Genomic DNA, 18,223 nt, shown 5'->3' on the forward strand with positions numbered 1-18,223 from the left:
GTCCCACCCCCACCCCCTCTTCCATGTTCCTTACAGCCGCTATGAGGGAAGATGGGAGCAAGATAAGGTTATTGTTGAGGATGTTGTAGCTTTCTGTTTACAGGTTTGCCTTGGAGTGATACATTACTCTCAGGCTGGTTTCGGCTGGTTTGCTCACATCTGCATTTAAAGTCTAGTTGTTGTTTTTACTCCATGGACATGTTATTGATATCCTACCATATAAGTTATAGTCAGAATAACAAACTTGTCTTGACAAATTAACTTGATTAAATACAATTCCATTAAAAATCTATACACAATGATATTTATCAACTGCCCAACTCTATCTGTCATTTTGATGGCAATAAGTTTGTTGTACAAACCCCAATTCCAATGAAGTTGGGACGTTGGGACGTTGTGTAAAATGAAAATAAAAACAGAATACAATGATTTGCAAATCCTTTCCAACCTACATTCAATTGAATACACTACAAAGACAAGATATTTAATGTTCAAACTGATAAACTTTGTTTTTTTGCAAATATCATTTGGAATTTGATGCCTGCAACACCTTCCAAAAAAAGCTGGGACAGGGGCAACAAAAGACGAGTCCACATTTCAGTTTTTTTTGGAAATCGTGGACGTCATGTCCTCCGGGCCAAAGAGGGAAAGGACCATCCAGATTGTTATCAGCGCAAAATTTAAAAGCCAGCATCTGTGATGGTATGGGGGTGTGTTAGTGCCCATGGCATGGGTAAATTGCACATCTGTGAAGGCACCATTAATGCTGAAAGGTACATACAGGTTTTGGAGCAACATATGCTGCCATCCAAGCAACGTCTTTTTCAGGGACGTCCCTGCTAATTTCAGCAAGAACATGCCATGGCTTCGTAGTAAAAGAGTGCAGGTACTAGACTGGCCTGCCTGCAGTTCAGTTCAGGTCAGACCTGTCTCCCATTGAAAATGTGGGGCGCATTATGAAGCACAAAATATGACAACGGAGACACCGGACTGTTGAGCAACTGAAGTCGTACATCAAGCAAGAATGGGAAATTACTGGAATTGTTGGGTCTTTGTAAATTATGGGTCTAGACCTACTCTGTCTGTAAAGTGTCTCGAGATAACTCTTGTTATGATTTGATACTATAAATAAAATTGAATTGAATTGAATTAAAAGAATTCCACAAAGCTTGGACAATAAGGGTCCTCAGTTCCCAAATGCTTATTGAGTGTTGTTAAAAGAACAGATGATGTAACACAGTGGTAAACAAGTCCCTGTGCCAGCTTTTTTGGAATGTGTTGCAGGCATCAAATTCAAAATGAGTGCATATTTGCAAAAAAAAAAATAAAGTTTATCAGTTTGAACATTAAATATCTTGTCTTTGTAGTTTATTCAACTGAATATAGGTTGAAAATGATTTGCAAATCATTGTATTCTGTTTTTATTTATGTTTTACACAACGTCCCAACTTCACTGGAATTGGGGTTTTTATTGTGTTTTTAAATGGACGCTTTGCCCCATATAGAAAACATTAAGTCCTTCGTATTAAATTATCACTGTAATAGTTACTCTGTAATCTCGAAGAAATGGTGTTTTTGATTAACTAATTCATCTATAAAATGTCCAAAGTAATGGCAAATGCCATCGGAAAATATTAGAGCTGAAAGTGACATATTTAAACTACTTAACAACATCCACAAAAACCATGAAAGCAAGTAACTATTTGCCATTAATACTTAATAAATTACATAAATGATACACTTTGCAGTTAATTGACAGTTAAAATTGAAGTAAATTAACTGATCAGCTCATCCAATACTCACATCTGCATTAATTCAATGTTTTTGAGTTTAAAAGAGAAGCAGAGAGACAGAGAGATCAGAGATAGTATCAGGGCCCCAGTGTGTGTGGTAATCTGGAAAACTTGATCACTCTGCTTCGCCTGACTTCACCAGCAGATTGCCACCCAATCCAGACCACACACTCTCTCCACCCGCCTGCATGCTGCCTCTGTCTCCAGAAAACAAAACAGAGAGGAGACAGTGTAGCAGGGATGGATGGAGAGATTGGCGGATTGGAGGACGGGGCGGGGGTCCGCTCGGAGTGTATGCGCATTCAGACACGTTTTCACGTTTTTCCTCTTTTCCCGCCCTGTCCTAATTATGTCTATTCTGAGACACTGAGGCCCACCAAACATAGAGCTAGTGCTGATAGATCAGGCGTGTATAAATAAACTAAGACAAGGCTGGCAGCATGTCAGCAGGGGCAGAGGCCAGATAGGCTGCACTGATTACCTTCATTATCAGGGACGGGCCTCATTAGGAGCCTCTGGCTGGGTGTGTGTGTGTGTGTGTGTGTGTGTGTGTGTGTGTGTGTGTGTGTGTGTGTTGTATTATTGCAATACAGGTCCAAATGTTCTCCCAAAGATGTAAACTGATTGATTGAATCTAGTCTGGGAAAGATAAAGTTTAAAGTTAAGTTGATTGGATGCTAGGACAACTTGGTACAAGTTCGCTCAAATTCATTTCAGGTATCTCATTAAAACTTTCTATGTATCTAAAATATACAGTATTTGATTGATCTCAAAAGTGTGCCATATCTCTACATAAACTGTACTATTTCCAACATAGCATTACCTAAATAACTTTAAAAAAAACGTTTGACATTTTGGGAAATATGCTTATTTACTTTCTTGCCAAAGGTTAGATGAGAAGATTGAAAACACTCTCAAACATGAGAGTTGCATTTATTTTATTTTATAACTCTAAGCAAAAAAAGGAATAGGCAATGTTAAAACTATTCCTCTAACTGCATTTGACTACACTTTCTTAAGTTATAATTATTGTTTTTCGTACATAATATACACATAATTGAAATATAACTTAAATTCAAGTATGCACAAAGCATATGGTTAAAAAATAAAAGGTAACCGTTAAGAGTACTTAAATACAAGTTAATAGTACTTAAGATTCAAGATTCAAAAAGCTTTATTGTCTAATATGTTGCCATGTTAGAACATTTTCTTTTGATTGAAGGCAGAGTGTGTGTGATGTGTCAGTAGCATGAGTTTTGTATATGTTTTTCATTGAGAATGAAGGATTTGTTGTATAATGACTTTTTAGCCAGAGGCACTCTGAACCTTCTTCCTGATGGTAATAGCTCAAAGCTATTGTGGAGGGGGTGGGAGGCATCCTGGATGATGAAGTTGGATTTTCTTTCCACTGCTTGTAAAGATCAGATGGCTGTTTTTGTGGAATGCCTATGATCTTAACAGCTTGCCTGGCTATCCTAGCCAGCTTTCTCTTGCATTTGTTTGGTAGGAAGCTGTACCAAGATGTGATGTTGAAAGCGATGACAGACTCTGTCAGTAACTGGTATACTCTGGATAGAATGTCCTGTCTCACTTCAAATCCTTTAAGTCTTCTGAGGAGACACATGCGCTGTTGGGCCTTTTTGTAAATTGTGTAAACATGCAGGGTGAAGGTGTGACGGTGGTCAATCAAAGTACCAAGGTACTTGAAACTTTCAACCTGTTCCACTACTTGCCCTTCCAGTCTCAATGGTGTGGATAGTAGATGAGGAGTATCAAGCAGTCGGCCCCTATGGCAACACAGTTCCTTGGTCTTGGTGATGTTAAGCTCCCGTGAACTCCTTATGTGTGGTGAAAGTTTGTTTAGGGTTACTACTTTTAGTCAAAGTTAAGGTTTGGAAATGAATATAGTCATATATATAAGTCTTCATGAGTATATGAAAGTGGGCTTCATCCACCTATATTTGTCTGTTTGCATGGACAGGATTTACTGATTTATGGCTGTGTGTGTGTGTGTGTGTGTGTGTGTGTGTGTGTGTGTGTGTGTTTTCTCTCTCTCTCTCCATCTCTTTCTCTCTGTGTGTGTGTGTGTGTGTGTGTGTGTGTGTGTGTACTGAATCTCATACCCCGCCCCAGTCCAGTGCCCTATAAGTAGCAGGCATTGTAGCAGTTGCCAAATATAGACTAGACAAGGACTGCTCCCTCCACAAATGTGAGTAACCTTAGAAATTATGATAAATAAACTAAACATTTGTCAGAGTAAATTTGTCCAGAAATTGAATGTCAATTCAGCCATAATGTTTGTGTTGTTCACAGAAACACTGACAGACAGAATGTAGAGGCTGTGCTGTAAAAGAAATAACTGTACTACCGGTTGATAACTGTATGGCTAACATTACTAGCTAATGTTACCCTTCCACACATTTCACATCACATTTGAAAAGAAATCTGTGCATGTTTAATTTCATTTTAAATTTAATTTGGTTGCATTCGTTTAGTCAATGCTCTTAGTTTAGAGTATATGTTATATGGTTTAATTCAGTTTAGTTTACAATCATAGACTGTATATACAATGGAAAAAGGAAACATGGTGGGATGTCAGTTTTAGCCTTTTTGGCTAGTTAAATTCAGTTTAGTTGTCAAACATTATAATGTTAGCAAATTAGTTTAATTAAGATGAGTTAATTTTAGCTTGGTTAACTTGGTTTTAATTTATGTTTAGATTAATGTAGTATAGTTTCAATTTCATTTAGTTGGAGTCAGCAGTGGAAAGTAACTACATTTAAGTAACTTTAAGTAGCTTAAATCGGCTACAACTACTACTACTACTACAGTAGAAGTACAGTTTCCAGGTAGGCCTATTTGTACTTGTTGACTTGATTGAGAATTAATTTACAAAACATGGCAATGAAGCAGCTTATAAAATATTTATTTTTAATATTCAATGATGTCCAACAGTAGGCCATATCGTATATTTTACTGTATAGGCTGTGAGTTGTACGTCTTTGTATTACTACTTTAGTTGATAATCGGCCGACTTGGTTGGAGTTGTCTAGTTTGTATTAGTTGTGATGCCCCTTTGGTGTCATTGGAGTGTTTTTGCTGTCTACATTGTGGAGGTGTGTTCTAACGTGTGCCTCCTGTTTGCAGGTTACTAATTAGAGTAACTCAGCTCACCTGGGTGTGGTGTGCTGAGGCTTCTCAAGCTGCTTCCTCTCGCTGCTGTCTCCACAGGCACACCAAGGTTTGGTTATGTTATGTTATCCTAGTCTAGTCTAGTCTAGCCTATCCTATCCTATCCTAGGTTTGCCTTTTGCTGAGTTTACACTTTACAATACCAACACACACTCACCCGTTTCACACATGCACAACATCTCATCTCATTATAGTTTAATTTTTTGTCTAATTTGGTTCAAATTGGTTTAATAAAGTATTGTTTAAATATTTAACATGGTGTTGTCTCCTTCTTTGTTATGACCACCTCAGCCAGGTCATGACAGTTGAGTGTCCTGACCATGTGACAGTATGTGCCTGTCAATACTGAGGTATTGGCTCCCTCTGGTGGTCCTTTCTGCTGTTGCTGCATGTACTAAAATAATAACGTGTTTTTTTGTTTTTGGCCTAAGTCCTCGTATATGACAGCCAACATGATACTAGAACAAGTAGAAACGGTATATTTTACAAATAGTTTCCAGTTTCCGCCAACAAGATGATAGATACAGATAAGAGACTCTTTGTGTTCTCACGCGGAAGCCTTAATAAAGGTCGTATGACTCTGAAAGGGGAGGAGGATATGAGTAAGTATTGACGGCAGGGAGGAGTGACACAAACAGCGCAGCGACGAGAAACAGGTTAGGTAGAAGACGATTTAAAAAAAGCGCCTACTTGGCTCCATGCATGAGCCTTTTTCCACTTCAATAAATTATAAATAAAATTTTCTAGCCGGGACCGAGAAGATACCTGCTGCCAGAGAGGTGAGTTTTTTGCGCCATTTTCGTTTTCTTTCCCCCTTGTCTGGCAATGATTAGAGGGTCTTACCAGTATTTACCAGACACCGTGTAGGCTACATAAGGCAGAGATATATAGGTTATGCTGCGAACATTTGTAAAGGCGGCTTTTAGAAAAATGTATTCCTGATCACTTTGAGGGATTTGTAGCTGTGTTTCAACTTTGTTTTTATCCGGAAATGTTGCTTTATCTAGCAACAGTGGATCAGTGGAAAATGCATAGCCAGCCCTGCTTCTGCTAAAACATGTTGGTTACACCCACATACACCATTGTGGTGTGGTGACCAACAAGACACATGATTATAGGATAACAGAAGTCACTCCACATATGTGATTGAGGCTGAATGTTGTTGGACTCTTTTTGTCATCGTCACTTTCTGTTTCTGTGCAACCCCCTTCCCTTTTATCACACCCTCTGTCCCTTTCATTCCTCCAGTTTCCCATAGAGACCCTGGGAGTGGACCCAGAAGTGTGACCTCCTTTCACTCCGTGCCCAGAAAAGTTTCATCCAGCCCCTCGCCATGTCTGCTCCTGGTAAGCGGGTGACAACTAGGAAAGTGGAAAAACAACTAGATGTTTTTTTTTCTTAAGATTTCCATCCTTAGTTTGACTATTACACAAAAAACAAGAATTAGGAGCTTTGATCGTGATTTCTTTAATACATTTGCTTTAACACTTCCTTAACTGTTTTCTCTATTATTTTGTTGCCATTGTTGAAATGATAAGGCTCTTGCATCTCAAAGTTTCCATTAGACATTCCTGTTGACTGAGCATCACTGTGAAGTGACACGCTCTCCTTAAGAAATACTGTCCTCCCCAAAGTGGTGAAATCTGAAAGAAATGCTTGCATTATCTTGAAGGAGAAACACATTTTGCCTGTTGGTACAGCCTCCCTCTGGATGGAAAAAGCAGTTTAAGAGGTGAAAGGTACCGTTGTGTGGGCAATGGCTGTGTACGTGAGGGCTGCCTTCCTGCGAGTTCACTGGTTTTGGGTTTGTTTCCTGCAAGTAGAAAAAGGAATGTGGAAAGAGGTGGGGCAACAACAAGCCTCAAAGTTCGCTGACAACGGCACTCGGGTCCTCCTTTTGGTTTCAGGTGCTTGATAGAAAGTTTTTCTGACTGTAATCCATGTTTTGTTTTGGGATTTAACCGCATCAGTTGAGCTTTAAAACTCCATGGCAGCTAGTGGTGGTTGGACTGTCCTGCCATGCCATCAAAAACCAGTTTGGTCAGTTATGAAACACAGATGAGGATCTGACTCATGACTCAACACTAATGATACTGTGACGACACTATGACATTTTATTACAAGTAAACTCAATAAGCTTTACATTTAAGTTAGGGTGACCAGACGTCCCCGGTTTCGGTGACCTGTCCCAGACTGGAGCTGTCCCCGGAAATGTCCTCGGTTGTCACTGTGACTGACAGACCCGAAATTGGAATGAAGGAAAGAAAACATTGACCAAACATATAGTCGCGCTGACTCGCGCACCCTACACGCGCAAACTCAAGCCAGAGCAAGCGCTGCTCAGAGATGTTCTAGAATGTCCATATTTTACGATGCTAAAATTACTGTTTATTTACATGGAGTCTGGTGGGTTTAGCGAACGCAATTTTGCGGATTTTTTATCTTTTAAAAAAAGGATCTTACTCTAACAGAAAGATCGACCTCCTTAGAAATCCTTTCCATAATGTTGTCAGACACTTAGAATGTTAATCTGAGCCTGTCAGCGGCAAAACGAGCACTTTTATGAACGTAAATACAAGCTGGACAATTGACGTCCTATTAACTTACATTGTAACTTGTTTCGCCGTTGCCAACTGCAGCGATCTCGTTTAATACTGGACCAATGTAAAAGGAAAATATTTCCTCAATAGTTTTAACTGTATCCGATACTCAATGAGCTGTTGCAGAAACAAGGCCAGCGTGAAGCAATAAAGCAAAAGCTGTCAGATAAATGTAGTGCAGTAAACATTACAACATTTCCCTCTGAGATGTAGTGGAGTACAAGTATGAAGTAGCAGCAGGGGCGATTCTAGGATCAGACCTTTAGGGGGGCTCAGCCCCTAATGAGAATGTGACACGGATATAGTGAAGGCAAAAGTGTTAATTTGCGCCATGAAATTACCAACTTCTTTCCAACCGCACACCTGCTCTCCCTCTGACTCAGCTAAAGGCGTGAGTCTGGCACTACCACCTCAACCAGAATCTAAGCTTTCCAATGATATTAGTGCCAGGTTTGCGAGAAAATTAACGTTGAACTTACATGAAATGTTATCATATTTGCCTTCTGCACACCATTACTCTCTGTGAAATATTTCACAAACTCTTCACTCAGCACATGCATCGGTACAACAAGCGGTTCCTGGGTAATCTGGTTTTGAAATTGCAACAAAATTTGTACATGGTCTCCAGCTTTGGGCCAAAATTATAATGTATTCTCATGTAAACTATTTATGTCAGCACATACATTTTTGTAAATTGCTTAGCCAGTGTATCCCACCATAATGGTTATTATATTGCCAGATTCCAGACAATCCCACTTACTTAGACAGTGGGGCAAAAAAGTATTTAGTCAGCCACCAATTGTGCAAGTTCTCCCACTTAAAAAGATGAGAGGCCTGTAATTTTCATCATAGGTACACTTCAACTATGAGAGACAAAATGAGAAAAAAAATCCAGAAAATCACATTGTAGGATTTTTAATGAATTTATTTGCAAATTCCTCGGGAAAATAAGTATTTGGTCACCTACAAACAAGCAAGATTTCTGGCTCTCACAGACCTGTAACTTCTTCTTTAAGAGGCTCCTCTGTCCTCCACTCGTCACCTGTATTAATGGCACCTGTTTGAACTTGTTATCAGTATAAAAGACACCTGTCCACAACCTCAAACAGTCACACTCCAAACTCCACTATGGCCAAGACCAAAGAGCTGTCAAAGGACACCAGAAACAAAATTGAAGTCCTGCACCAGGCTGGGAAGACTGAATCTGCAATAGGTAAGCAGCTTGGTGTGAAGAAATCAACTGTGGGAGCAATTATAAGAAAATGAAAGACATACAAGACCACTAATAATCTCCCTCGATCTGGGGCTCCACGCAAGATCTCACCCCATGGGGTCAAAATGATCACAAGAACGGTGAGCAAAAAATCCCAGAACCACACAGGGGGACCTAGTGAATGACCTGCAGAGAGTTGGGACCAAAGTAACAAAGGCTACCATCAGTAACACACTACGCCGCCAGGGACTCAAATCCTGCAGTGCCAGACATGTCCCCCTGCTTAAGCCAGTACATGTCCAGGCCCGTCTGGAGTTTGCTAGAGAGCATTTGGATGATCCAGAAGAGGATTGGGAGAATGTCATATGGTCAGATGAAACCAAAATAGAACTTTTTGGTAAAAACTCAACTTGTCATGTTTGGAGGGGAAAGAATGCTGAGTTGCATCCAAAGAACACCATACCTACTGTGAAGCATGGGGGTGGAAACATCATGCTTTGGGGCTGTTTTTCTGCAAAGGGACCAGGACGACTGATCTGTGTAAAGGAAAGAATGAATGGGGCCATGTATCGTGAGATTTTGAGTGAAAACCTCCTTCCATCAGCAAGGGCATTGAAGATGAAACGCGGCTGGGTCTTTCAGCATGACAATGATCCCAAACACACCGCCCGGGCAACGAAGGAGTGGCTTCGTAAGAAGCATTTCAAGGTCCTGGAGCGGCCTAGCCAGTCTCCAGACCTCAACCCAATAGAAAATCTTTGGAGGGAGTTGAAAGTCAGCCAGCGACAACCCAAAAACATCACTGCTCTAGAGTAGATCTGCATGGAGGAATGGGCCAAAATACCAGCAACAGTGTGTGAAAACCTTGTGAAGACTTACAGAAAATGTTTGACCTCTGTCATTGCCAACAAAGGGTATATAACAAAGTATTGAGATGAACTTTTGTTATTGACCAACTACTTATTTTCCACCATAATTTGCAAATAAATTCATTAAAAATCCTACAATGTGATTTTCTGGATTTTTTTTTTTCTCATTTTGTCTCTCATAGTTGAAGTGTACCTATGATGAAAATTACAGGCCTCTCATCTTTTTAAGTGGGAGAACTTGCACAATTGGTGGCTGACTAAATACTTTTTTGCCCCACTGTATATATCCCACTTACAAATATGAATATATATTTTTACTGGTATACTTCCTAGTGACATTAATGCAAAAATATGAAGAAAAAAACTATTCAACCTGTGTGTGCATGGTTAAAATTCTGAAGTGCAAAATAGTTCAGGCTACAGCACAAATATTTCCATCCATAGATGAGAATAATCAAGTCTAACCTCTGAATTTCTTTTCAAAGTGCACCAGATTGATGCATTTAAACGTTAAAATAGACTAAATGTTCTTAAAGGGGAGCATACCTCTGACTAGCAGAAAGAGCGAGGAAGGATTATTATTAGTGTGAAACTTGTGGAAATGTCCAAGCTGCCCTCTCTGAGAGAAATTCTGTGTTGACGCTACTTTGCAGACATCTGTCAGTGATTAAACACATGACAGACAGCACCCACTTCCTTTATTGCCATTTAAGCTATTTTCTTTACAATCAACATATTGTGATAAACTAAGTGTGAAGGACAGTGTATTGAGTGAGTAATTTGGCATTCTCTAAATGCTTTAAACTTTCTTGAACCAAACATAGTCTTCTATTAGCCTTTTTAAAAACATGTTTTGAAGATGCTTCTGTCATCAGCAGGTGTTGAAGTGCCATTGCTGCTTAAACTTCAGAATGACAGGGGAAAGTCCTATCTTTTATTATGAAGCCAGACTTGCACTTTAAACATAAACATACAAACAAGCAGAAACAAAGTTATGTTGTATGTCATGTTTAAATGAAGACTTTATTCATATGAGATGATATTAAGCATTCAGGCTGCTACTAAAACTGAAGTCCCTGCTGTAAATTGTCAGTTGAAAACCTTACTGTTTAGTGTAGTTTGCTCTGCTTAGATAAGAGCCTGAAGCTATTGAATCCATGCCCAAATAAAGACCGTTGTCAAGTAACTGTACTGTTTAAAAGCCCCATTTAGTATTCACCATGAAAAGGTGATTAAAAACAAGAGAAAATCACCAGTGCTATTACTGTATAGCATAGTCCGGTATTGGCTTATAATTAGCTCCCTTGTAAAAGTGCTTCCAATCTCCTCTGTGGTTCAGATAATAAGTAGCTTATTGGCTCTGCTGTCCCAGCAGGGAAAAGCAGGATGATCCACAGTAAACACACCCACACTCTCACACACTTAGTAGCAGCTACGATCAGCCATACAAACACAGATCATGACTTCCTCCGTCTGTGTCACTGAGGCGCAACGATGACCTGAATGTTTGTTTGTCTCTTGCAATATCAAGAGATTTTTTTTTTTTTATCTTAATGGAAGGTAAGAAGTTGGCTGCACTTGGCTGAGGCATCTGATCACAATTCCAGTTTTTCTTTTTCTTTCATTTTTACCTAAATGTATGTTGTTTTGTATTGTGTATTATAGATGTTTTCATTCATGTTTTTCATGAGTTATTTTTTTATATTATATGTAAATTGAGGTTCATTTTACCCATTAAACATAATATTATGTGTAATGGTTAAATGAACCTTGAGTGCTTCCAGTTTGAAAACCATCTGGTTTTGTACTGTGAAGAACTTCCTCTGTGTGTAGCTATTATAATCAACATGAACAAATTCAGTCAAATAAAAGAATAAGCCTGTACAAGATGATGTTTGAACTAATATGATGTGATGACGTCTTTTTTTTAGGTTACCCAGGCTCTTACAGCCACCCACCCTACCCAATGCCTCAGCAAGGCGGCCAGTCCGTAGCCCCTTATCCAGTTCCTCAGGGGGGGTACGGAGACCCCAGTCAAGCCCCTCCACCAGGCTTCAACATGGGCTACAGTCCAGCCCAAGCTCCTATCATGTATCAGCCTGGTGCGGTCGGCCCAGGCCCAGTTCCAGGACCGGAGTATGGTGCCCCTCCGGGAGGGATTGCTCTGGCTCCAGCTGGGTCTCCAGCTGTGGTTCCTGTTGGTGTCCCACCAGGGCTCGAGTACCTCACACAGGTAGGATAGAGTAATCAAAGAAAGATCTGCATAGCCTGTGCAGTCAGTTGAGGCTTAGATGGATGATTTACGCACCACTCCTTCACTTCTGGATTTTGCTCCCTCTTTGTTTCTGAGTGTGCAGCTGGCTGATAATGACAACTTGAGTTGACTCATAGAAATGAACAATAAAAAGCTACACTTGAGGTGTGTAGTGTAGCACCCAAAAAAGCTACTGTCAGCGATTGGGTACCAGTCTAGAACATTGAAATGCATGAATTAAATTAAATTCCTAATTTTCCTATCTTTCACACGTTACGTGAAATAAAACGTGAAAATAGCCATAAAATGTAGACAAAGACAACTACATTTTCTTCTGTTACTGTAATTGACTTACCATTAATGTACGTGTACTGCTTCGTTGATTGCACATCTCTACAGCTGAATTCAAATCCATTACAGAGTAAAAGTGTCTGCTTTGCCTCAGAAATTGGAGCCAATTACAGTGGATAGTCAGTGAGTGGAAAAAAGTAGTAATCTGGCTTTAGTTTGTGCATTTTTATATCCATTTTTCCATTTAAAACAATGTAGTAAGACCACAGTCATCACAGCCTTTTAACTTGTAAAGGTCATATGCAGTATGTTGCAGTGATAAACTGTTCACTGTTCCTCCATATGGTTTTAGATTGACCAGATCCTGATCCATCAAAAAGTGGAACTCCTAGAAGGTAAGGCCTGTTACTTGTTCATCCAGTCATATCTGCACTCATCGCCACTTTGAAAGCAGCAAATAACCATCAGCAGTTTGCGACCTTTACACCTCTCATAAATCAAAATGGTAAAATGACATCTGACCTGGGAATTCTTTACTTATCTACACTTGATTATTTACCGTTTCCACCCATTTTCCTTTCTCATGTCCCAGCATTCATTGGGTTTGAGACCAACAACCAGTACGAGATAAAGAACAGTCTGGGCCAAAAGATCTACAAGGCCAAAGAGACGAACGACTGCTGCACCAGGAACTGCTGCGGCTCGCTGCGCAGCTTCGACATGAAGATCAAGGACAACATGGACACGGAGGTCATCCGTCTCATACGGCCTTTCCGCTGCGTCTCCTGCTGGTGTCCCTGCTGCCTGCAAGAGGTCTGTGCGTGTGTGTGGGGGTCTCAAAAACAGTTTTTATAGCCTCATATTATATTGATTTACCACACCAAGACTAATATTGTACCAATTAATTTCATTCGGCTCGCCCTGAGCACTCACTCTGCTTCCCAAAGGAAATAGAAACAACCAAAGCAAAAAATGGAAGTGCTAAATTGGGATTTAGAACAACAATAAAGAGTATCCCCAGCCTTATCCTTTTTTAAAGAGCTGTTTCTTGGTTTCATTTGTCCAGATTTTGAGATGTCTGTCTCTGAGATTTCTTCCGCCACCTCAATACAGTGTGTATTACTGTTGATTGTTTATTGTGGTGCTCATAGCATTGGAAATTTTATTTTTTAAATGTTTTTCCAGAAACAATGTCCTGGTTACTCTGGATAATCAGTTTTAACACAAACTACTTTCTACTGAACAAATAGTCCCTATGAAAACTGTTGATGTGGTGTGTAAGGTCATTGTTTCTGCAAAGAGATGTTGTTGAGGTGGACATTTCAATATCTGGGCAAATAAATCTAAAACTATTTGCATATCTAGATACCAATCAAAGTACATAAACAAACCAGCCCTTTTAACAGTGGATTTTGAAATGGTAATTTGTGTGGTTTTTACTCCAGCCAAGCATTAAAACAGCTAAATCCACTGATAAAACCTTTTTGGTCCGATAAGCACAACAATCAGTAGTATCACAGCTCTCAGTGGCTCATATTTAGAGACTTGTCTTTCCTCCCTTCGCCTTGTTACTGTTGAGTTGCTGAGTGGCGTTCAGGCAGGGGTTTGTTGAGACTATGAATGGCCCTTTGTTTGTCCAAACTATCTCTCCTTGACTCCCCCGATCCTCTTCCATCCCTCCACCTCTTTAATCACATTGTTAGCAATCTGGCTACAGTACCATCCCATTGGCCCGAACCCAAGCTGCTACACTCTCACATACTGCCGTTCTGTTTACTGGCCAGACAGGAGCCATGTGAGATGTATTACCTTTGTTATGTGGGGCCACAATGGAGCAGTCAGAGGTTCACTTATCAATCCCGTTAACTAACCCCGTGGTTTTTATTTATAGCTGTCAGCGTCATAGGATGAGGACAGATTTTAAGCTCTCTGGGATGATTTTATAAAATGTAGTGGCATGTTAGTATGTGTATGTAATTTGGTATATGACCAACAGATGGAGGTCCAGGCGCCGCCAGGCACCACCATAGGCTATGTCAAACAGGACTGGCACCCTTGCCTGCCAAAGTTTTCCATCCAGGGAGCCAACAAGGAGACCCTGATGAAACTGGAGGGGCCCTGCTTTGCCTGCAACTGCTGTGGGGATGTCAACTTTGAGGTGAGGTCAGATCGATGTGTTAGAAGAAGGTCAATACCACGCTCATATCTAGCCAGGCTTGCTGATTCCCCCTGTTTCCAGTCTTTATGCTAAACTCAGCTTATCGCCTGCTGGTTGTAGCTTCCTATTCATCCTACAGATATCAGAATGGTTTCAGTCTTCTCATCTAACTCTCGGCAAGAAAGTCAATGAGCGAAATTCCCAAAATGTCAAACTATTTCTTTAAGTGAACCATTCCAGTTCAAGTTTGGCATTTTGAAAACGCCTAAACATGATGACTTCACAGTATATTTGATAAAACGTCTTATAAACATTGCTGTACTTATTGCTCTGTAGCTGAAGAGCAAAGATGGTGACACGCCCATTGGTCGCATCAGCAAGCAGTGGACCGGCCTTTTGAAGGAAGTCTTCACAGACGCGGACAACTTTGGCATCCAGTTCCCGCTGGACCTGGACGTGAAGATGAAAGCTGTGCTCATGGGAGCCTGCTTCCTCATTGTAAGACCATATTTTAAGTATTTGCGCTTTGAATAACACCAATTTTATTTTGTGTCTACTTGCTGCCCTGGTCTAATCGGGATAAATGAATTTCTTTCTGTGTTGCCACTTTGCAGGATTTCATGTTCTTCGAAAAGGTCGGGGACGCCAACCAGCGCAGCACGGTGTTTTCATAACAGAGGGGAAAACAACAGCATTAGAGCAAGTGCCAGATATGCATTCTCTGTTCATGTACTTTGTTTTTTTAAATTCTGCCTTCACCAAATTCCAGCCAAAATGGCGTCAATTCCAGGATCATTTTATACAAACAGACCAAAATGAGTCGATAAACTCTTGATTCCGGATGCCTGCCAAGGATTATTTTTGATATCTATCCAAACTCAGTGAGTGATACCTGCTACCATGTTTTTTTACATTGCATGCAGTCTGTAGTTTTATCTATTTGAAGTGAGTGAATGCACCACCATCTGAGATTTAATCCCTGCCAAAGAAAGTCAACATCACTCCCTCAATGTCGTTTTTAGTGCCCACAAATAGAAATAAGAGTGGATTTCAACCTAATTATGTGCTTATCTATTATTAGCACACTCTTATAGGTCTAGTGTGAGTGCAATACTGGTGTGGATCTAGGGGATTGTCTTGTATTGTTAGCTATGCTAGCAGCTAGCAGATACTTTGTGTTTAGCATGAAAACAAGCTAAATTATGATGCCTAACAGGGTAAAAAAAAAATACCTGCGGAACATGTTAGCATTGTCAGCATGTTAGCATGCGGACATTTAGCTCAAAGCACTGCTGTACCTCAGTACAGCCTCAGAGCAGCTAATGTGGCTGTAGGCTTTTAGTCTTATACATCAATAAAAGATGTATATAGAACCTGAACATTAGTCATTTTTTAGCTTAAATAGGGAAGTGGTGGTTGGGTCAGCGAGAGGAGTTGTGAACACAGGAGTTGACGCATGCTGAGGCTATTTACCGAAGTGCTCTTCTACCGCTCAGCAGCCTTTCTCTTCCTCGAAGCCCTCCGTCTTAAACCCTAGTACATTATCTAACAACCCTGTAGCATAGACTATAGTTCTTAAACCCTAGTACATTATCTAACAACCCTGTAGCATGGACTATAGTGTAAATGCTTTCATGCCCCCTCTGTTGTTTATTGGTTGCCATGGAGACTGACATCACTGCCAAACCTCACCCTCCAATTCATCCAGATACCAGCGCCTTGAACATGTGCCAGGGTAATGATTTAGACGAGAAAGTGAGTGTAGGTTAAGGTTAAGAGGAGGAATAATTCAAGTGAAGGAATAGAAAGAGAATAAAAAGCAGAAGTTGAGGTTAGTAAACGTTAATCTAACTGTTGGTGGTGGGTTTAAGGAAACACATGAACTTTCTGTACTTGTGTAGCAGAAAGAGACCTGAATGTAAAGTTGTCATGTGAAATTTAGTTTTTGTTTTAGCTCATATTGCTTTAGAATAAATAAATCAATTGCCGTTGAATGTAACATAACATGGGTGTGCCTCCTGTGAGGCTTGGTTGCCACTAGTGCTCTCAAATCCAGACCACAGCTCTCTTACACTGTCAGTAACTACATGTGTCTTATATAAAGGCCAGGGTAATAAGTCCTTCCTTTGAGGCAGCCATTTTTTTTTATCTCACTACTTGATGTAAATAAGCTTGCATAGACTTGAGTTAAATAAATCGAACATTATGGCTGCTATTATTGTTGCCACAGTTATGTTCTTGTTGTATTCATTGCAGTGCAGATTTTTCAAATCAATCTGCACTTTTGTTGCACCACACGATAGTTAAATAACCGTAGTAGTAGTAAGACATAATAAAATAACAATTGCATTAGTATGAACAATTTTAGTTAGCAATAGTTTAATAAGCACTTTTACCCAAAACAACTCATTAATAACCTTATTTTTTAATTTTCATTCATTGTCTTTCATGATTATAATTGTGCTTTGCCAACACATGTCGAACATCATGCCAATAAAGCCTATTGCAATGAAAAATGTAAGTTGAATTGCTACCATCAGCCTCTGTGCAGTCTGACCTCTGTTAAGGAAAGAGGAAAGGAAAGTAGCCAAAGAATGTACAGTACATGTATTGCAAGTTTATTCATTGTGTCAGTTTGTTTATCTGCAGAACTTACTTTTATAAATCAGTTATATCTGCTTTTCTGTTTATATCAAAACAAGTTTGTACCATTTTTCTTGTATCTTGTAAATCACATTTTTTACACTAAAAACACCCTGTACTTTAGAAATAAAACAATTGCCATATTATGCTGTGTTATAGTCTTGTTGTCTTGTGTTCTTCTGCTCTACTCATCGCCCAGGAAAGGTTTTGGGAAGGCCTTTGGAAACCTAAATTCTAAATGTGGAACATCTGGTTTTACTTGGAAAAAAATTCTTTGCTTTAGAGGGAAATCCCGCCTCTCATATCAGCCAAAGGTTCCACTAAAACTCTGCTCCACTTAAGTTACTGGGTAACTTTCTCAATACAACATGAACTTTATTGGTGTCAATATCAGCTTCCTTTATCTAAAGATTATATCTTAACCCTAACCCTTCAGATGGAATAAAAGGAGACGATACTTCTGTTCTCAAGTCACATTAAACATCATACTGCTCCACCCTCTAGGAAAATGTGGGAATTACAAGCAAAGTATTTAAGGGAGCATGTCTGTACATGCCTATCCATGCCTTAATGATTCTGGGAAATACATCAAGCTTTAATTGTCTGTCTTCCCATAATCCAATGGTTCTTCTTATACATTTGTCACCAATTCAGTGGCTTAGCAACTAGTCTGGCTAACGTTATTGACAGATGAAAGCAGTAAAAATGCCCGCTGAGTTTGAGCATTATTCTTCCATTAGAAAAATGCGCCGTGATTGGCTTACATCCAATCTCACATTTGGGAGTGATGCAGCGTGAATGGCCTTCAACCAATCTGACATTGGACAGTGAACAGCATGATTAGATGATGAGATTGGAGATTCATCTACTTCTATCCTTAAATATTTTCATGATAGAAGTATACTTGTTTTTAATCATACAGGTAACCTAAAGCTGGTCAATAAATAAATACCATCCCTGGGTGGATTTGAATAGCCAACCTTTCGGTTAACAGCCAAACGTGCTAACCGGTTCCTGCTGCAGAAATATTTACACCAGTATGTCTATGTACACACTCAGTGTCTGTTAGTTTTCACATCCCATTAAGAAGAATACAATAGACAAATATGTTGTTTAAAGTAAACATGGAAATGACCAACAGGATACTGCATATCCAAGGTCTGAGTGACTGGGTTGATGTCTCACAAGAGTCCATGGCCTCTCTTAAAAC

At 39.8% G+C, this 18,223-nt stretch overlaps 1 protein-coding gene across 1 annotated transcript; it reads left to right on the forward strand.

Annotated features, from left to right (window-relative positions):
- The first annotated feature begins 5,565 nt into the window (after positions 1-5,565).
- On the forward strand, positions 5,566-17,159 carry LOC144534259 (phospholipid scramblase 2-like). The gene is made up of 8 exons (XM_078276091.1): positions 5,566-5,764; positions 6,234-6,331; positions 11,599-11,900; positions 12,565-12,607; positions 12,805-13,025; positions 14,209-14,370; positions 14,707-14,868; positions 14,985-17,159. The coding sequence occupies exons 2-8, from the start codon at positions 6,319-6,321 to the stop codon at positions 15,042-15,044; spliced, it is 963 nt and encodes a 320-aa protein (XP_078132217.1). The 5' UTR covers positions 5,566-5,764; positions 6,234-6,318; the 3' UTR covers positions 15,045-17,159.
- Positions 17,160-18,223: the final 1,064 nt, after the last annotated feature.

The sequence above is a fragment of the Sander vitreus genome, chromosome 19 (genome assembly GCF_031162955.1).
Source record: "Sander vitreus isolate 19-12246 chromosome 19, sanVit1, whole genome shotgun sequence".
Lineage (NCBI taxonomy): Eukaryota > Metazoa > Chordata > Actinopteri > Perciformes > Percidae > Sander > Sander vitreus.